This window comes from Lepidochelys olivacea, assembly GCF_965140295.1.
Source record: "Lepidochelys olivacea isolate rLepOli2 genome assembly, chromosome: 11".
NCBI classification, from domain to species: domain Eukaryota; kingdom Metazoa; phylum Chordata; order Testudines; family Cheloniidae; genus Lepidochelys; species Lepidochelys olivacea.
In genome coordinates this window covers 57,396,720-57,418,131 of record NC_140421.1, presented here as the reverse complement: position 1 = coordinate 57,418,131, position 21,412 = coordinate 57,396,720, and the positions used below count along the sequence as shown (strand labels likewise).

Here is a 21,412-nt window from a genome sequence, read left to right as displayed (position 1 = left end):
AGGGTATGAAAGAATAAATTGCCTATGATATTTCAAAAGGAATCTTGTGTTTTCTAGAGGAGAATTAGCAGGTCTTGTAAAGTAAACTAGTACCCCCCAGGTTGAAAACTAACAATTTTGTATCACCAGACACTCTACTAGAACATGGAGAGGAGATTTTTTTTGTCACTGCTTTAAACACATTGGGGTGTATATTTTTAACACCTGAAGTTAAAGAACCATACCTCTACAGCTGCATGAAGAGTGTTGCAACTCATGATGTCCTCCAGGGAAAGTGGGAGAAAATTTTCCTTCAGTTTAAAGTTTGCAGAGGGACAGAAAACTCAAGTCAGTCTCATGGTTCCATGTTCCCAGCAAACAGTGAAGCTATTGTATGGGGAGGGAAATTGTGCACTCAGTGTAATGCCTGCAACTGATTTAAATCTCCTCAGTTTAAGAATCTGAAGGGATTTACTTTTTCCTGGGATATCTACTCTATATATACTTAATACATCTAACTTTTCTGAAAGGGAAAAGGGGTAAATATTTCACTGATTTCAGACTTGATCTAATGGTAAAATTAAAAACAGGAATTAGGCAATTCAATATAATATAGAAAAAATGCAGATCTCTTCATTCACTTAATTTATAGCTTTAATTTTTGAGACAATTTAGCTCCAGCTTGCTTTTGGGGAGGAGGGGGAATATAGACAGTTAAGACAAGGGAATAACTCTAATGCCAGCCCATCAAATGCATTCAAGAATTCTTGGCATAATTTACCCCTTTGCATTGTTTTAATGTTACAGTAATTTGTTTGATGGTAGCACTGAATGGGTGGATTTAAGTAGACTTTTAAAAAGCTTCCTTTAATTGCTCACTTTAGACCTTTGTATTTAAGTGAATTACATATACTTTGTACAATGCCACACTGATTTAGTCTACATCAGCAAGTTGTAGAACAAGTAATTGCTGCTCTTAACTTGTTATGTGTCAGTTTATATTTTTACCACAGCTGCTAATCTGATGGCAATACTTTGTCCACAGGAATCTTGTCAGTTAAAATGTATTGAAGCCATCTATTAATGCATTCTTCTTTCAGTCTTTTTTGACACACAAGTCTAGTATTCCTGATGCAGGGAAAAGTAGGAAGTTACAGGCAGTTGTCTTTTCCTGAACTTGTTTGGGTTGATACTGATACCATGAGAATAAGTTACATATGTTCAAAAACTGTTAATAACTTAAACTTCATACACTTATTACAAACACTGCAAAAAACTTAACAGTTTAGATAAGGCAGTAATGCTGATGTGCTGTTCATCATATAATCAAACTGTTTGGCAAGGTAAAGGCAATCTTGGTTGGCTAGCTGACAGAAGCTGCCACTCAGCTTGTTACAAACACCATACCCTGAATTGCACTTGAAGCTTGAATATTCCTCTATGTACATCTGGTTCCATCTTATATGCATGTTTTGTACAGCAGTATCACACAAAGCTAAGTTAAATAGATGCCCACAGAAAAGCACCTCTTATAAATAAGGTGTACAAATTAGAGTATAATAAAGGTAGAGAACTAACTTTTTTCCCTTTATGTGTGATGAATTTCATGAAACATTAGCTCCCGAGGTATACTAGTTTCTGGGCCATAGAGTTTGGATGCTCTTCTCTCAAAGGCAGCTACCATCTGTTTAACAACTTCATCAAAAAATAGTGTTGCAAGTTGAGAGTGTAGAAGTGAACGAAACTCAAAAGAAACCTGTTTGAGAAATCAAGAAGAAAGATTGTTCTAGCATCTATCATTTCAGTGACTTTGATAAAGCAAGATTAAATAATCTGTTTACTTAAGGGTATTTTTAATTGTATATCTAGCACAATTTAAAAAAACTGTAAGAAGGGGAGATTTAACCCTATGCAAATGAAGTTTATATATCCCTCTGAAAAATATCAAGTGAAAACTCATGAGCCATTCAACCCAGTTCATTTTTAGATAGCATCTTTCATACATGCTACAGCCCAGAATACTTCAGTAATAATACAAAAGCACAATCACTATTTAAAAAAAAAGTGAAGATGGGTGAATAATGCATGCAGTTATAAGTTCATGACTGAGGCAAACTGAGACCTAGGTAAATGAGAGGAAAAGTGTGAAAATAGATTTGAATTCAGGTGAGTAAGGTCTGGCAGACATGGAGTTACAGCCAGAGATCATTTATGGGTGGCACTGAGCTAGATCCTGAAATGGAGAGAGAATGTGTAAACACAATTGAACACAAAAGGCGTTTCATTTTAACTCTAAATCTAGTTTTTACCTTGACTTGTGGTTGTCATAATATGCTATAGCTACATTTAAAGCAAGGAAAGAATAATATGGCAATTAGGGAGGAAGACCAGCTGCTACTTTTCCACATCCCATCTTTCAGTGATTAAGGCTATAGCTTTAACTTTGCTGCAAACTACATTTGCTGCTCTCACCACCTTTGGATCCAAGTATTCCAATTAGTGAATGGTCTCTCTCAAACACAAAATGAGAACTGATTTTATACAGCACTAATGTATTAGTTATAAGCAGCAAGGCCTAAGACTACTACAGTCCCAGATTTTGGATCCTATCATTCTCTCTAACCATTTAACTATTCTTGCATTTAAAACAAAAATATCAGCATAAAGTAAGCATTAGGAAAGAGAAAGGAAGCTTAAATAACTCATGACAACCATGTTACTGTTTACATGAAATAGCCTGTCATATTACTTGGTACTGTCCCTAGTTAGGGAACACTCATCACTATAAACTGGAATCTTGTCTTAACTCAGTTATATTGGTTTTGCATACACAAGTCACCCTAGTAAGAGAAATCTTTTTACAAAATTTCCATATGGTTTAAGTAGGTGATAATTTACCACAATCAGTACTAAGAGCTGCAGCATGGTGTTAAGATGTACTCAGCTGCTGCAGGTGCACTGTTTCCTAGAAGATGCTTAAACATCATGTGTCATTCTTCCTAAGAGTCAGTGTTAAGAGTGGTGTCCCAATTAAATTCTAAATGAGGCACTCATTGCCTGCCTATAAATTGACCTTACAGCTTCAAATAGATACAGCAGTCTTCCTCTTGAGTTGTGTGGAATGGTGCGCATATTAATCTACTTATACAAGGGTTTTAAGCACATGCAACTTTACTCAAGCAAGACAAGCACATTTTGGCAACTCTAAAAGTTCTTTATGGAACAAGAACTACAGGGCAGAGACCAAAAGTTGTGTCCTGCAAAAAAGTATCAGTGTTTAATTTTGTTTAAAAACTTCAGATACTACAGATTTCTCCAGTGAACTAAAGATAACACTATGCTGTATTCAAGCTATGTAGGAAGAAAGGTTAAAAAGAGCTAAAACACAGCTTAGATCTAAGATACTTCTCATTCAGAATTCACTGCTGACTTGGTTGAAGACTGGCACAGTAGCCTGTAGGAACAAGCAGCAGCCCACAGCTCAGATTTCTATTTTTGCATCTAAAGCTACATCCCTAAAACTACATTTTTAATTGTTTCACTTAAACCCTCAGTTATTGCAAATAACTTAGTTCTACTCTGGGCACGGCTACACTTGCAGATGTAGAGCACTTTGAGTTAAACCAGCCTTCGTAGAGCGCAGTAGGCAAAGCGCTGCAATCTGTCCACAGACAGCTACAAGCGCACTGGCATGGCCACATTAGCAGCTCTTGCAACAGCCACAGAGGGCAGTGCATTGTGGTAGCTATCCCAGCATGCAAGTGACTGCAACATGCTTTTCAAATGGGGGGGAGGGCTGGTGGAGTGTGACAGGGAGTGTGTTGTGTGTATGTGGGGGGAGAGAGCATGTCGGCATGCTGTCTTGTAAGTTCAGACAACAGCAGACCTTCCTCCCCACCACCCCTCTCTCTCTCACACACACAGCATTCCACAGTAATGGTTGCTGTGTCTCGGAGCAGATAATAGAGCTTTCAAAGGGCATATCCGCATACCTGCAGCAATTCCAAAACTATGCCAAGAGTGGCCACTTGACTTAAGGGGATTATGAAATGTTTCCGGAGGCTGATCAGAGCGCAGTAATGCAACACCTCATTCACACTGACGCCCGGGCATTTCAGCCAAGCATTAATCTTGCTGAGGTGGAGTACCACGAGTGCTCTACGTGCCTTACTAGTGTGGACGGGTAGTGAGCTAGGACGCCTGGGGTTGCTTTAATGCGCTCTAACTCACAAGTGTAGCCAAGCCCTCTGTCACATTCCAAAAGGCTGTGGAGATGTCTCTGCTACTTCTGTTCCCAGCAGTATACACTGTTAAGTGATGTCAAAGATGGTAAAATGTTTTATTCAGAGAGCAAGCATAAGGAATAACCATTAGTGTGCTTTACTTTTCTAAACTAGGTACAAACATTTACTAATCCATAACACCACACCGGTAAAGTACTGTAGATACGTATTAATCATAGTTTTGCAGATGGGGAAAAGACTTAAATTACTTCGCTGTAGACACACAGCGAGTCAGCAACAGAGCAAGATTAGAATTCCAAAGTGCCTCACTCAGAGTCCTCTTCTACATCCAAAGAAATCAACTGTCTCTACTTCGGTTACTGATACAAACCATTTACCTCTTCAAAATACGGTGGATGGCAAAGGGCCATGATAGCAGTTCCACGTAAAGTCAAACAGTGTCCATTTTAAGGCCAATTTTGACTCCCTTTAACAACCTAGAATGTCATAAAGTGGTTTATGTAAGATTTTTTTTCTTTTAAAGTTTGTGTTTCCTTAGAACAAGGTATCTGGATTATGGGATTTAAAACCAGTCATTCTGACTTTCTCAACTCACACAAGGTTTGGGATAAAGCCTTCAGCATTTCTGCACAATCAGTGGGAGCTAGCATACTGCTTTTTTTGAGGAGCTTTAGGACAATAAATTTTTCTGGGGAGCTTTTACATTCTATGAGTAAAATAGCTTGGGGGTCCATACATCTTGCAAGCTTAAGTGGCATGTCCTGCAAGATCATTTAATTTTACAAGCATGTGCTTGTTTTCCTATTCCTGAACTTGTGATGTCCCCAATCCCAATAAATGGAAGGAGATTAGCCCATGCAAGAGGGTCTCAAATTACAGGAGGCACCAAAAGAGCTCTCTCCTATTTACAGGAGAGAGAGTGTGTTAAATCAGGGAACTCCAGCAGATGGCAACAATATCTACCCACACATGAGTACAGCATTTGCTGCTGTAGGCCAGGCTGTATACGGAGGTGCAAGTTTTCAGGTAGGTCCCTGGCTTGGGAATGACCCCCCCAAAAAAAACACACCTCTCTCTCTCTATATATATATATATAGCCAGAGAGAAAGATATACACAGAGGAATTAGGAGATAAATTTAAAAAAACAAATAACTAAGAAGGGAGATGGGCTAACACAGTTTTGAGCTGCAGTGGTTTCCCATCATAGAATAGAGAGGCGTTATTTTCCCTGAATACAACTCCAGTGTAACTGTCTGGAATACTACTTCCAACTGCAGCCACCTCATTACCAAACCATATAAACTGCATGCAGGCAGTTCATAAGGGAGCAAGAAGTGATTAAGGGACTGGAGCACTTATGTGGAGAAAAGACTAGAACAGAAGAGCTCAATACATACAGCTTGGCTGAGACAACCAAAAAGGGACTGGATAACAGTACAAAGGAGGAAGAAGAAAGGTCAGTACACAAAAAAGGAAAAAAAAAAAAGAGTCTACTCTATGCTAAATAGCAGAGGGAAAATACCACTCCTCTCCATTGGAATCCTCTCCATTGGAATATTTAAAACTAGAAGTTAACATGAGAACAATCCTGTATTTGTGGGGCCATGGTCTAGATCATCTAGTAGGCTTTTCTATCACTGACTGAGACAAATACATATGGGATAATTGTGTCTGGCAGCCTGGAAAACACCAGCATTAAGTGTTTAGTAGTTTGAGGGGAGGAATATACTCAACCCCTTGAACTATTTCATTGCAGTGGAAGCTAATGTTTTCATCAAAGAAGTATTCCTCATGAGGACTAGAAAGGGAAGTTTTCACATGGTAAAGTTTAACAGTAACTTTTGTAAAGTTAACATGATTTTTCAGTGCATGTGCTTAGCATATTTTTCATTAGTAGCAGCACATTTGTGTTTATCATGGCTGTAGTTTGCTTTTAAGTACATTTCCAGCAGTCAGTGAGCTTAATTACCATACTTACTGAAAAATCCAAGGTGCATGTTCTTGGATAACCTGGGATTCCTGGACTGAAACGCCACACTGTTTCCAGATGATTAAATAGTTTCCCATCTGTGCAGGATGCCTAAAAGAAAGTTTAAGAGTTAAGCTAGAACTATGCTCTCGTACATTAAATATACGAGGCCGAAGTATTTCCTTTTGGAAGCTGGTATTAGGAAAGTTAATGTTTTCACGTTTCACTACATATTAAAAGGCATGGTGCAGCTAAGAATTTCTCCTGCATTGAAGCCAAGAAAAGACCAGTTTACCTAAAATAATTTCAAGCAATGTAATCAAGTTATCTACATGAGGAGCAGTTCTTAGGTAGAAAAAGGACGGTGTGGAGGGGGCCAATTTCTGTTCTCAGAGCCACAACAGATTTCAAAGCAGGTGCACAGAACTAAGAGATCGACGTATGTAGGACAAACAGAATAGTGCCCCTAGTATTGTAAATTGCAATCATTTAGTACCATTGTGTTGTAAGTACCATGGTTTTAAACAAGGCATCTGATATTTAACCTTTACTATTTCTTGTGTATAAATTATATGCACTGAAATGTCTCCAATATTTTTAATTACCCTGTGTAAATGGTCTTAATTTGTAGTTATTGTCTTTTGATGCTAAACAGTATTAGTGGCTATATGTTAAACTACCGTAGGTCTCAACTGCAGCCACCTCTGTAAGTTTGAGAGTTCACAAATATTATTTCACGAGAAATGCATGTCATTAAGGAACATATTCTACCACTCTCACTGAATGAAGAGTCTCATTGATTTCAACGTAAGGGATTAATCTATAGAAGAATAGCAGAATCTGGCCATAAGTATACATATTTGGCTTCAGTTCCCAGCAAGCAGTGTTTACGGGCGGATCTGATTAGAGTCCTTGCCTAAAGTTTTATATTAGGCGAGTATAGTGGTGTTGGCTTCGTAACCTCCACTCTGGGATTGAAGATCAATGTAGCCCTTATTTTCACTCACTCTTGTTTGCTGTCCAAATCCAGATTTGGGCTGGCCATACTTCCAGCAGAGGATTGAACAATGCTCCCTCTTCAAGAATCACCTAAATGCTGCTCCCCAATTGCCTTGGAATTTTCAGAAAGAAATTACATGGTTCTTCCTCTACCCTGGGAGACAGCATGCTGCCATTGCAACTCTTCTAGCCTCAATGGACACATCAATACTAGAATTTTTTTCCTTCACATCGGCCACTGTTGATACTAACGATTCAATGCTGTCAGCAACAGCAATGGTGGATAGGCGCTGCTGGTGTTTTTGCCACCATAATAACATAAGTTAGAATGCCAGCAGCTCCTTGTCTATGGTACCATTCCCACTTTGCCAACACTGATGGATCTGAATGGTGGGAATTTTTAGGGAAAAAAAAATCCTCATATAGACAAAGACAATAGGTCTGGGAGAGACCTTAAGCACCAAAAATAGATTTCTCCCTTCACCACTCTTAGGGGTGGTTCACCACTCTAGTCCAGCGGTTCTCAACTGGGGTCCACAAGCCCTTTCAGCGGATCCACAGAGCCCCGTGGCTGAAACCCAGAGCCCCAAGCCCCTGCGCTGAAGTGGCACGGGGTTGAAACCAGCACACCCCGAAGCCGGGAGCAGTGCGGGGCTGAATCCCATGTCCCCCCCCACACACACACACACACACAAGCTGGGAGCGGCGTAGGGCTGAATCTGGCACCCCCTTCCCTACCCCTCAAGCTGGGAGCGGCGTAGGGCTGAATCTGGCACCCCGTTCTCCCCCCAAGCCAGGAGCAGCGTGGGGGCTGAAGCCAGGAGCCACACTAGGACTGTCCCTGCCTACCTGTACACAGCCCCTAGCTACCACCTGCCTGCACCCTGAGCTATCCCACTGCCTGCACACAGCCACTAGCTACCCCCCTTTGCACCCTGAGTCGTTTTCAAACTTTTTGAACTGACTCCCCCCTTTGAGTTATATTTTTTGGTTGCATCCCCCCAAAGCCCAGACAGGCTGGGTGGCCTCCTGAGTGAGTCAGGGGTGGAGGTGGCACTCCATCCCTGAACCCCACTGTGCAGAGCTGTCTCAAACCCTGCCAGCTCTTGCCCACTCCAAAACAGAAGTAAAACTATGCCTATGCCCAAGGGTCCCCCCCAAGCTCAGAGCCCCAAGTCCTCCCCCACCGGGCTCTGGCGTTTTTATAGCATGTTGGGGGGGGGGGCTCAGCAAGAAAAAGGTTGAGAACCCCTGTTCTAGTCTTCTCCAAGACTAGATGTGCTCTTTTAAGGTGAGCTGTAAATCTAAGAGATAGTTATGAAGCAGCCTGATGCCTACCTTCACAGTTCTCTTTTAGGTCAAGAGCCAGTCTTGTAGAAAAATAGTAGGGATAGAGTCCAGTCAGCATGTGAAACCTGAACTTTCTGCTGTAATTGTTCACCTGTCTCAGGTCCTGATTTTTACCCCCCAGAATGAGAAAGTACTTTAAATAAAAGCCCTTCTCCCCACTGTACTGTCTTGGCATCTTATATCCCGCATACTTAACAAGGAATCCATTTCTGCTCTTAACAGTGTTTTTTATAAGAGGAATCCCTGGAAAGAATGGGGATGGGAGAAAGAGCAGAATTGGACTGCTTAGCCAAACAATTATCTTTAACACAAGTTATCTATGGCAATTTTACTCCATGCTGCAAGAAAATGGATGAGGTGATTCCCAAAGTGAAGGAAAGGTGTGAGACAGAAAAGTGCAAAAGAAATAAGAGATTAGGTTCCCGAGCAACCCTTGAATTTGAGCCTGAGTAGGTGTAGAGGACAAAAGAGCAGCTGAAGTGCCAGACTTCTGCTTAAAATGTTGTCCTTTTAATCTGCCTTTTTGGTTACTACCATGGTTGAAATGGTTATGAAGAAGGGTAAAAGGAAACAGATGAAAGTTATTGCCTCTGCAATATGAAAGAAGATGAAGCAGGGTTCCTTCTCTTCTGACCAGCTTAACCCAAAAGTCTCCATCTTCTCATCAGTCTTGCTACTGAACAAGCCTTCACCATTAAAGGGCTCCTTTCCAGCCAAACAGGCCAAATAATGTAAGTCATGAACGCTGGAGGAGAGTGATGACAGATGCCACAGTTCTTGCTGAAGTGTCTGAAGCATCATGCCCCTTTTTCTTTGAGAAGCGGGTAAGTCAAAATTAATTTTAAGTTTAAAGAGGATTATATAAAAAATATACTAACAAAAATATACTAAATATACTAACTATACTAACATTCGTTATAATGAAGAGAACTAGGAATGGTATATACATGTATCACATAAATGGCTGGTTATTTCTCACACAATAAAAAGAATAAAGCAAAGATTTTTCTTTAAAGACACATTTTAAAAACAATGTTCAATATCCCTCAGCTGTAATTAGGTCTTAAACAAAAGCTACACACACAGTTTTTGAAAATATAGCACCACTCAAAACAGCTTTATGAATCATTTTTGAATTTTGTTTTGAAGTCATAGTTTCCTGTTTTCTTTAAAGTATTACATTTATACAATTGGATATTAGGAAAAGTTACACACAAGAAACACACAAAATAAGAATTACCTTAACCAAGTGAGGTCTCACTAGGGTAACAACTGATGTATACTTCTCTACCACAGGAGGAAATCCTATTTCTAAGTGGGCTTTGCAGTACCCAGAACGTTTGGATAATATGTCTGACTTTTTACACCAAGGAACAAAGAGTTTGTAGTCCTCCACAACAGCTACCACTTCATACATTTCCTGCATGGAATACCTGGAAATAGAAACATGACATTACCAGTTATAAAACTGTAGTAATTTAAATATAAAAGCTTTTCAAGTTACTATAAGTTACATGGGCAACTTTAATTTGGTATTTCCAAACATATGAGTTCTTGACTTTGCAGATTTACATCCTTTTAAGATTTTAACAGTAATTTATACAGCACTGTAAATGCTGACTACACTTTACAAAAAATTAAATGAATATTTTCACTCTAAAAATCATACAACTTAGAATCTCAAAAGATACAATCAACTGAAGACAATATAGCTATTGTTAAAAAATGTACAGGTAACTTAGCTAATTAAAAATAGTTAAGAAAGAGTTGTAAGCAATTTGGCACAAATCAGTATTTGCTCAAGGGAAGCAAGACATTGGAATAGATGAGGTGCCACAGGTTAGGATGAGGTATATTGGTAAAGCTAGGTGGGGAAGCCAGCACAGTGCTTACCCACCGTCTGTTCTGTCAAGCTTCTGCTATTAGTCCCTTGCATTCGAGAGCTAAGATCCCAATCCTACAAACACACAAATGAGTAATTTGTAATTTCATGCATATGACTAGCCCCTCATATCCATAAGTGTTTGCAGGATTGGAGCCTAAATTACTCAGTATTTAAAAAAAAAAAAAAGCTAAAAGCCAATTTCAAGCAGTCTGCACATGCAATTCTTCAAGATAAACACTGTTGGTACTAAATTTTAGATGTCTCAAAAATGGGGGAACCTTTTAGTCTTAAGTTTAAGCTACTTCTGTATCAAATGGACTTTACCAAAAACAAAAAAACAAACGAACAAACAAAAAACCCTAAAAAGAAGCCATTAGACTAAGATGCTGGATTTAATAAAAACCTCCCTCCGACTTTTTAATAAATCAGAATCTCATTCAAACCCTTAGGGTGAAAGCAAGATGGAAATTCTAGTCTTGTCTTGAACTAGTTTTTAATGGGGTAAATGCAGAACAGATTTTTTTTTAAACTGATTCTGACCCATATACGAAGTTTCGGCCCAGGGTAAATATTTATATCACCTTCATTGGTAATGGTCAAACAACGATATCAACATAAAAGTTTTCTATTATTCATAAAGGCTCTTCAAATACTGTGCAAGTGATTTTCCACAGAACAGTTTTTATACCTCTAGTTCAGCCTTCTAGACTACGGCCCGCGGGACTCTCCTGCCCAGCCCCTGAGCTCCTGGCCTGGGAGGCTAGCCCCTGGTCCCTCCCCCGCTGTTCCCCTCCCCGCTGCAGCCTCAGCTCACTGCGCCGCTGGTGCAGTGCTCTCGGCGGCGGGGCCGCAAGCTCCTGGCGCAGTGCAGCTGCAGAGCCCAGCCTGACCCAGTGCTTTATGCTGCGCGGTGGTGTAGCTGGCTCCAGCTGGGCAGCGCGGCTGCAGCACCGCCAGTCACTGGTGCTCCAGGCAGCGCAGTAAGGGGGCAGGGAGCACGGGGGTTGGATAGAGGGCAGGGGAGTTCAGGGGTGGTGGTCAGGCGGCGGGGAGGTGGATAGGGGTCGGGGCGGTCAGAGAGCGGGGAACATGGGGGTGGAATGGAGGCAGGGGTCCAGGGGAGGGGGGTGCAGTCAGGAAGGAGAGAGGGGTTGGATGGTGTGGCAGGGGGCAGTCAGGGGTGGGGGTTCCAGGGGCAGTCAGGGGACAGGGAGCCAGGGGAAGGGGGAATGGAGGGAGCGAGAAGCTGGAAGGGAGAGGGAGAAGGGGCTGTGCCATGCCTGGCTGTTTGGGGAGGCACAGCCTCCCCTAACCAGCCCTGCATACAATTTCTGAAACCTGATGTGGCCCTCAGGCCAAGAAGTTTGCCCACCCCTAGACATGCAAAATTGCAGTAAATTCTACAGAGATACAAATTTAAGTATGTATAATTCTGCAGATCTTTAGCTTTTCATTCCACCCTTTAGCAAATCAGCCCATTCATATGTTTTGCAGATCTGCATGCTTTTAAAATATACAAACTTTAAAAATCCTGTATTATTAGGAAAGCTGATACAACTGCTAGAGGCAAAGCTGCAGGAGTGTTTCCAAAGTTGGTTTCTGTTGGGAAATGATTTTTTGGGGGTGAGGGGGTTTGAGGGGGAAACGGCGGTGAGGGGGGCTGAGTATATGTCAAGTTTGAAGGAAAAATTACAGCTGCTTTTGGAAAGGGGAAAAAAGCTACCTTGCAGAAAAATAATAAAAACAAACAAAAAAAAAATCTAGCAACCATCTGACATGGAAATTGCCCTCACTGAGACCTGTCAGTCTTCTGAAGAAAACCGATTTTGATTTAACCAGTTATGACCATTTCAAAGTCAAATGTTGGCCACATACAATACAATAAGTATATTTTTAAGCACCACCTGGAGCAAACATAGGCGGCATTGCATATGTTTAGCTACACAGTCAACTCCTTAGTCCTTCAAATGGACTGGTACTCATCTCCAAGAGTTTCTAGAAAACAGACCTAATTAAAGAATCCTCCTGCTGCTGTAGTCTCTTTTTGTTTATCTCCCTCTAACCCTTCAACTCATAACTCCTCCCTTCTGCTTATTTCACCTCCTCTTTTCCTCTTTAACCACTCTCCCCTACTGGCTCCTTTCCCTATTATCTTTTATCATAGGGGGAAAACCGTAGCTCAGACCCATCTCTGTACCCTTCATTTCTTCAATCTTTCAGCATGCTGTGAACTGCCTAGTTTAACCATCAGCTACCTCAGCAACTCCATTATCTTATCCCATCAGGCCTTGTCCGCACATCACCCTCCATCCTGTGCCCAGCATTTTGTCATCTTCCCTCATACATCTTGTTTAAACTTCACATAGCAAATTCCTTGGGGGCATGGACATTCTTATTTGTTTGAAGTGTTAATTACATTTATGGTGCTTTAGAAATAGTAAGTAAGATCAGCCCATACCCACAAAGTGCTGTGCACCTCCTGATACGCACAGAGTGAACTGACTTCCAACGTGCATAGCACTTGCAGGATTGGACTCTAAGGAAGTATGGGGATGGGTTTAAATTAAAGATTAAAACATTTTAAAGACCATTTGGAAAAAAAATAAACACAAAATTCTGATCTTGAGTTTCTCCTAAAACAACTGGTGACATTACAAACAATTAAAGCAAAGTAGAACACGCAGCCTCTTTTCTGCTTTAGGTGTCCCAATGTCAGTCATCAAATTGAGAAGAAAGAGATCCTAAACTTTGGCCCTTGTGAAGTAAAATATCTTCACTGTTTACCTAATTGTAATATTAAAAGCTTTTTGCATGTTTCCTAACAATTTAAAACGGAAGTCCCAAAACTGTGGGGCACACCCTGCTAGGAACTTCCAGGGGACATGGTGGGGAGGGAGCACCACGGAACCCCTTCCTGCCCCCAGCTCTGCTCCAGTCCCGCCACCAGCCATGTCCCTGGCTCCTGTCCCCAGCCTCGGCACAGCTCTGCTCCTGGCCCGAGCTCCATTCCTGGCCCAGGGCCAAGACCGGGAGCAGAGCTGCACCTGGGAGCGGCCCCACTCCCAGCCACAGATCCACCCCCAGCTGCAGACCCAGCCTTGGCCCCTTTACCCCTGTCCGTGTCTACTGACTTCAATGGGGCCAGATTTCACCCTCGGCTGTAGCTCTGTACTTTTGTTTCCCCATCTATAGAACAGGGATAATGCTTCCTCTCCACACACCCCAACAGCAATCTAAGATCCTCAAATGAAAGATGCAATATAAGTGCAAAGTATTAGCATGTTCTTGGAGCAAATGAGGAAAAACTAGTTGAGTTCATACCTTTGTTATTTTGCTGGAATTAGTTTTCTGCAGAAGCAGATTAAATGGTTAAGGCATTCTTTCCACTAGAAGGGGTAGCTTTTTAAATTTTATTTATTATACATTTTTTTGAACACTGGGTTTAATTTCTGGACAAGACAACTAAACCTTTCAAAACTGGCTAGTGATTTTTAGTGTCTTCATTTTTTGGTGGTCATTCTGAGGCACTTAAAAGGGGCCTGATTTTGAGGGGAGAGATGCTCTACACTTTCTGAAAGTCAGGCTCCTTTAAAATCATTAGTCACCACTAAACATAAGCCATAAACATTTCTAGTATTTCTGGTTATCTACAACAACTTATAGAAACCAAATGCACACACATCTATAAGTCTATTTCCATAGTTCTATTATACAAACCCTATAATTCTTCTCTCAGAATATTCTTTTCTTTTATTTCCGAATGGTGAAGCAATGTTGAAGAAAGTTCTTCTTGCGAAGGTACGGTTTGTTACAGATACTTGCATTTGAGGAATTCTGCTCATCAGAATACCACATGAAGCCAAGTGCCTGCAATTGTGAAAATGTTTTATTATAGTGTGTTTTTGATTAACAAAACAAATCATTAATGCTTTGAAGTAAGATAGAGAGGTGGGTGAAGTGCAATAAAAGATATGACCTCACCTATCTTGTCTCTCTAACATCCTGAGACCAACACGGCTACAATTCTGCATACATTAAAGTGAGATATACAGGCAATCTGTTCTACAGTATTGCAGAAAATTTTTACTTCAGATGTGAAAATGAGCTCCATAACAGTCTGTAAGCTGTTCAAGATGCAATGTTAACCTTTTTTTGTCTTTGGTGAAACTAAAAATAGCTCCCAGTCATGGAAAAAAAAAAATTGGCACACAGTAAAATACAAAGGCCTTCCTTTAAGGCTTGGCTTCAACTCAGTCTGAGGCCATACACTAAACTGAGTTCACTTTGATTTGCAGACCAGCATTTCCTGCTAATATACAAGTAGTTTTCAGACGTCATCTCTAATATTTTGTCCCATTCTGAATATGTGAACAGAAAAAGAAGTTTGGAGTCTGAGATACACAGCTGAATACCATTAAAAATACATTCATATTTTTATGTTTCAGATGACAAGAAGTTAGTTTCTCCTCCCCCCTTATTTCTCTTAAAAAGCAAGTTCCTGGCTGCATGGCCTTTTGGAGAGGAAACTACACTCCCTATCCTACTTTAGACATTTGTTTCTCCTGAAACAGTTGAGATCATATATAATCTTGAATTTCAGAAATAAAACCTCACCATTTACTTTTCAGAAATACTTATAAAGGTCATATTTATATTCTCTCAATGAATTTAAGATTATGGAAAAATACAAAGCATATTTCAGTTTTAAAATGTGAATCATCACATTTATAGATCCATCTACACTGTTAAATTCAATACTCTGCTTGAGTTGGGATCTCTCATTGTTAAGAAGCACTAGTATATTTTATACAAAAGTTAACCTCAGGAAGTCCTGATTCCTGGCATCAATGCATTTAAAAGAGAGAGCTCTATTACCTACCAGTGGTCCCTCTCCCCATAATATCTAATGAACTATCTGGGTTTCTATCGTATTTCTAACACAATCAGAGCTGTAACTCTAGAATCAAGCAGTCATATGAATGAGGAGTTAAAAATGGAACTGACCTTCCCCAATAAGTTGAAAGGTTTTTTTTTTTTTTTAAACATAGTGCACTGGTGGATGAGTCTTCTCCTTAACCACTGAAGTCTAGCAAGTTATGATAACTAAGTGTAAACTGCCAACTATTTAAAGAAGAAACTATTAACTTTGCTGGCCTGTGACTGCAAAACATCCACTAATTTCCTACAATAACCAACAGTGTAAATTTATGGGGCAGACATTTAATACATCATGGAAGCATCACATACCTGCTCTGCACTCACCTCAATGGAGCTTTATTACAGGACATTCGAATAATACTGTAATTATACAAGCCATTTTATAAATATTCTTGAGACACAATCCCTGCTTTGAGGAGCTTATATAACAGAAATATCTACTTGAGTAACTAAATTCTATTCAAAGCTATCATGAACACTTGACAAAAATGCTTATGCCCCTAAGAACTGCAATAAGTAACAACTCAATTGTACAACTACCCCAGGGCTACAGTTACATTTAATTCTGGTTCACCATGTTAGACAGAAAACCAGTCTGGGAGGGACTTCAGAAGAGAGATAATATATACATATTTTGCAAGGTAATAAAACATGTGAAACAAGATCATAGACCACAAATATTTAGAATCGTAAACACCAGAGACAGAAAGGAATTACTTGGGATTGTATCGGAGATACAACCAGGAGTATTGGTATGAAATTAGGAAAGGGAAAGTTAGGCTGAGTATCTGGTAAACCCTTGAGAATGAGATCTATTTGACTGTAGGACAGTTGTATCTCAAAAGATGTGACTACAGTCCCATAATTTAGCAATGTGCCTGGACAAGATGCAGCAAGGGGTACCATAGAAACAATCTTGCAGTGCCAGAGAGATTGATAAAATAATTAATAAATCCTTATCCATATCCAATTTCTATAAATCTGGCCAATGCACTCAGAAAACCTGGAATAGGCTTTATTTTACATTTAAGTTAGCCTCTCTCGACCCCAGACAAAAATAAAGCGTGAGAGTTTTTAACTATATATAGTACATTGTCAAAAGTAAATGTGTATTTAAATTTCTGTAATGATATAGTAAAAGTATTTCAAACCATTTTTCAGATAGGCTTGCTTTGCAACTTCCAAATCCCAATTCTAGATGTTAAACAACATAAATAAGGACAATGAGAAATAATTGCTGATACATAGTGTCTGATTTAGAGCTTTAATACCATTCAAAGGTAGGCGGGTATGGTTAACATAAGAAGAAATTACAAGGTTAACAAGTCTGGAGAGGTTTCATATGGAATACTGCATCATCAGTTTATTTTCCTCTTGATTTCATCTGAAGATAAATCAGATATCAAGAATGTGCTGTCTTTGGCTCCGATTCAAGAAAGCATCCTTATAAAAGACATCAGTGAAATACATGACACCAGTGGGACTTAAGCATAGGGCCGCTCTTGAATCAGGCTTTTAACTCTTTCAAGGACACATGTAGTAACAAAGTATTTAGTTTAGGTATATAAAAAACAGTGCTCAACACTCATTGTTCATCCATCTTCAGACACTACATATTCCCAATTTTACAGATAGGGAAACAGATTTAGAGCATTAGTGACTTGTTTAAGGCACAGAGGGCAGATAGCAGCAGTGCTCATATTAGAACTCGAAAGTACTTGGCTTCTAGTCCTGCATTTACCCCTCTCTAGCAACAGGGCAGCCAGCTTTCACATCTTAGTATACATTTTTACTATTATCCAAACCAATCATTTACTGCTTTATCTCCAAATGCTAGGACAACTACTATGGTACCACATGTCTTTCATGCTCCACGGAGTCAACAGTTACTACTGTATCTTACATGTTCAAACAACATATACTCCATGATTTTATTAAATTTAAAAAACTAGATCTGTTTTAAGATTGAAGTTGATTAGAATCAAGTACTAGAAGAAGAGAGATATCTAACAAATGATAGAAAAAACATATTAGTACTAAGGATGTGCCACTGTAACCATGTTCATAGTTTCTCAAATATCAGTTTCATAAAGTTAATGTCATCTAGTGGCTGTTTTATGGCCTATGACACCAATGTGACATAAGTTGATCTCATTCCAAATCCTAGTGGACATCAATTTCTCCCTCATTAGTTAGTCTGGTACTCAACACATAGGCAGAGCAAAGCTCACACATTAGAGGGGTTGTAAGCAGCTGCGTAGTGTTAAGATACCACATAGACATCTTTTCTTTTCACACAATTGTGCAGCTTTCCACAATGCTCCTCTCTGCACTAAGTGACAAAGGAAAATGCACAGGCCAAAGTACTTTATGGAAGAGTGGTCTGAATGTCTCTCGTTTTATTAATAGCACATTATTGAGTAAAACATTAATAGATAGAGGTACGTACTTGGTACATGCATTATACAAGTTATTATAAAGATACGTTTATATAAATTTGGTACAGATTGGATCTATAGCTAAAGTATTTGGTAGATCATGAACATAGTGCTTATGAAAACCTAGTAATATCTACACTCCCTTAATTCTTTATCTCACTGTCAAGGACAGAAAGTTCTGAACACACTATCATTTTAAGACAAGTTACACTTGGATCAAAAGCACCTAAACATCACATTTGTTTAAGATGGGCTATAACCATATAAACACAGTTTCTGGGAATGGAGTTTGTCCTCAAACCACACATACTAAAATAATTTTTAAAAAGGTTTCAGAGTAGCAGCCGTGTTAGCCTGTATTCGCAAAAAGAAAAGGAGTACTTGTGGCAACTTGGAGACTAACAAATTTATTTGAGCATAAGCTTTCGTGAGCTACAGTTCAGCTTCATCAAGGAAAGCTACTTTCCTTTAACAAGGATGAACTATTTTAGTATCTCCAGCCCACATTAAACTTCACTTGAATGTGGACAGGACATAAAATTACTTCTTTTTCCCCCTCCAAAGAGGGGAAAAAAGATCTCACATTTTTCTACTTCAGTCCCTGTGTCAAACAACTAAATGTAGTTTATGACATCATGAAGGGATTTTGACTCCAACCTATTTATTACCACACACACCTTACCTCAACCTTAACATGGAGGCACAACCAGCAGCTCCCTAATAACAATAAAGGCTGCAAGAGTCCCTTTATTATTTCACTCCTTATTAAAAGAAATAGTTGAGTCCATTTTGCTTTCCAAGTTTTCTTTTGTTTTCACACAATTTGCCTCTATAATTGAAAGACTGGGTTTAACAGAAACAGCTGTGACACAAAGTGGGTAGATCTTGACTCTTAATCAACCTTACATTTATTAAAATGTCATGACACAGGTCTTGAAATATGTTTGAAATCTACCCCAAAATTATATATATTGGTTCAGCTAGAGAGAGTGTCAGTTTGCTAACAGTTAATGCTTTGCATTTCCTTCAAGCAGAACTAGACATTTCATTTGCAGTAAAGTTTGTTGGAATCACAATATTCCTGGGACTGTATTTCACCCTTAAATTATCCCCTTAACTCCAGCCTGATGTTGGGGCTACCTAGGGGGGATTTACCTAGCTACCTATTTATTGCTTTTGAGTTGGAAAGAGACCTGGGCCCCTGGACCCCAAATCCTCAGCCAGAGGGGGGCTCCGAGGGGAGCAAGCAGTTGCCCCATTCATCTCCAGCGTGTTCACTCTGGAGCCTACTGACCGCAAGGCGAATGTCAACGCTGCTAATTATCGCCACTCAGCTCCTGGGTGGAGCAAGCAGGGGCCACCTCTCACGAGGTGGGGGAGCGGCTCAAGGGAGATTCCCAGTACCTACGCGGTGAGAGGAGCCGCTCGCAGCGCGGGGAAGAACGGGCCCCGGGGGGGGGATCATCAGCCCCTTTATACCGCCCCATGTCCCTGTGACTGGAGGACCCCGCCTACCTGAGAACGCTTCTGTGCGGCGCCGTGAGCCTTTCGGCGAGCACCTTCCCAAGCGCCCGGCCGCTCCGCGCCATGTTCAGCCCCGCTACCTCACCCCCCCATCCCAGTCAGCCAGCCTGCCTAACGGCTGCCAGCGCCAGACCCGCCCCCATCTCTAGCAAGCCAATCACCGCGCAGCAGCCGCCCAGACGACGCCAATCACCGTGCTAAAAGTCCCTCACGTCACTGCTATGTGGACTGCGGTGTCCTACCCTCGACACACCCCCTCCCACACCCACCCCATGACTCTGGTGCGAGAGCGCGACACAGAGCTACGGGGCCGCGCGCAGTCACAAGGCTTAGGGTTGGCTTTGTCGGGGTTACATAAGGCTGGGAGCAACAGGGGCGGGGCGAGTGCTGGAATCAGCCCATTGATTGGCCGAATGGAGTGACACTCAGCAGCTCTTAAAGTTACACAGGCTGGCGTCGGGAGGAGTAAGACAAGGCTTTGCGGCGTGTCCTCGCGCCCCCTGCGTTCTGCGCGCGGGGCAATTCCCCCACGAGCCTTCTGTCCCGGTTCCCGCCTTCCAGCTCCCCCACTGCCCAGACCCTGCTTCGTCTCCAAGCCTCCCCTCAGACTCTGCCCCGCCTGGTCTCGCTTCCCCGCGCCTCAGCCCCCACCACTGCTTATACTTGGTCTCCAGCTTCCGGCCCCACCCCTCAGATCCTGCCCTGTAGCCCCCTGCCCTCGTCACCAGCTCCCCCCACCCCTCATCACCAGCTCCCCCTACCCCTCAGACCCTGCCCTATAGCCTCCTCCAGTGCCTGCCCCTTCCCCTCATCTCCAGCTTCTGCACCCCTCAAACCCTGCCCTATAGCCCCCTTCCCTCATCTCCAGCTCCCCTTCACTGGAGACCCTGGCCGTACCCCCTTCCAGCACCTGCCCCTCCCCCCACCTTGAACCCTGCCCTATAGCTCCCTCCAATGCTTCTCCCTTGGCACTAGTTCCCCCGCCCCTCAGGTCTTGCCCCTTATCTCCAGCTCCCACTCCCCACCCAGGCATAGTTTAACTTCTATATTTTTGGAGCAGCTCCAATCTAGGCAATGGGGCTGTGTATGGCAGGGGGTATGGGGGTCCAAATTCTGTGAGGCTTGCATTTTGGGGTGGCAGTGCTCCCCTGCCTCACAAACTACACCCATGCTCCCTTGTCTCCAACTCCCTCATCTACACATTCCAGGCCCAGCCCTGTGGTGTCCAGTGCTCCTGTCCTCACAGACCCTGCTCCTTTGCTGCCTGACCACTGCTACCTCCCCCCAGACCCAGTCTGTGATGTTTTTATATTTATTATTTCTAAAGAGAACTGACGGTGCACCTAACTCCAAGTAATACTACTTTGTGCATAACAAGGAAGTTTACCTTGAGCATTTTACTCAAGTACAAAGGTCAGTGCCTCTAAACCAGAGATGGGCAAACTATGCCCCGTGGGCCACATCTGGCCCGCAGGACCGTCCTGCCCAGCCCCTGAGCTCCTGGCCCAGGAGGCTAGCCCCCGGCCCCTCCCCTGCTGTTCTCCCTCCCCCGCAGCCTCAGCTCACTGCTCCACTGGCACAGCGAGCTCCTGGGGCAGCACAGCTGCAGAGCCCGGCCTGACCCGGTGCTCTGTGCTGCGTGGCACGGCTGCCTGTCGTGGTGCATCTGTGCTGCCAGCCACCAGTGCTCCAGTCAGCACGGTAAGGAGGCAGGGAGCAGGGGGGTTGGATAGAATGCAGGGGCGTTCAGGGGTGGTGGTCGGCGGTGGGGGGGTGTTTAGGGGTTGGAGCAGTCAGAGGGCAGGGAACAGGGGGGTTGAATGGGGGCAGGGATCCCGGGGGGGCAGTCAGGAAAGAGAGCAGGGGTTGGATGGGGCAGTGGGGGACAGGGAGAAGGGGTGGCTGGATGTGGCAGGAGTCCCAGGGGGGCCATCAGGAAGGAGAGGGGGGGTGGATGGGGCAGTGGGGGGCAGCCAGGGGAAAGGGGTCTGGGGGGATTCAAGGAGAAGGGGGGGGTTGGATGGGGCAGGGGTCCCAGGGGGGCAGTCAGGAAGGAGAGGGGAGTTGGATGGGGCGGCGGAGGGG

The 21,412-nt window shown here is 42.3% G+C and overlaps 1 protein-coding gene across 3 annotated transcripts; it reads right to left on the bottom strand.

The window, feature by feature from the left end:
• Nucleotides 1-615: 615 nt before the first annotated feature.
• On the bottom strand, nt 616-19,444 carry COQ10B (coenzyme Q10B). 3 transcript variants are annotated; one of them, XM_084643305.1, is made up of 5 exons: nt 19,319-19,444; nt 14,145-14,294; nt 9,783-9,975; nt 6,203-6,304; nt 616-1,735 (listed from the first exon to the last, which is right to left on the bottom strand). In XM_084643305.1, the coding sequence occupies exons 1-5, from the start codon at nt 19,390-19,392 to the stop codon at nt 1,568-1,570; spliced, it is 687 nt and encodes a 228-aa protein (XP_084499431.1). In that variant the 5' UTR covers nt 19,393-19,444; the 3' UTR covers nt 616-1,567. The 3 variants fall into 3 exon arrangements, with proteins under 3 accessions (XP_084499431.1, XP_084499433.1, XP_084499432.1); XM_084643306.1 differs by lacking the exon at nt 616-1,735 and adding an exon at nt 3,321-4,699; XM_084643307.1 differs by lacking the exon at nt 14,145-14,294 and having other exon boundaries at nt 19,319-19,428.
• Nucleotides 19,445-21,412: the final 1,968 nt, after the last annotated feature.

Coding starts and splice junctions, on each gene's coding strand:
- COQ10B (XM_084643305.1), bottom strand. CDS start 19,392: ATGGCGCGGAGCGGCCGGGCGCTTGGGAAGGTGCTCGCCGAAAGGCTC. Junction 9,976..14,144: donor TCTGAGAGAAGAATTATAGG/GTTTGTATAATA, acceptor TTCTATTTCCAG/GTATTCCATGCAGGAAATGT. Junction 1,736..6,202: donor CATGCACCTTGGATTTTTCA/GTAAGTATGGTA, acceptor TTTCTCAAACAG/GTTTCTTTTGAGTTTCGTTC.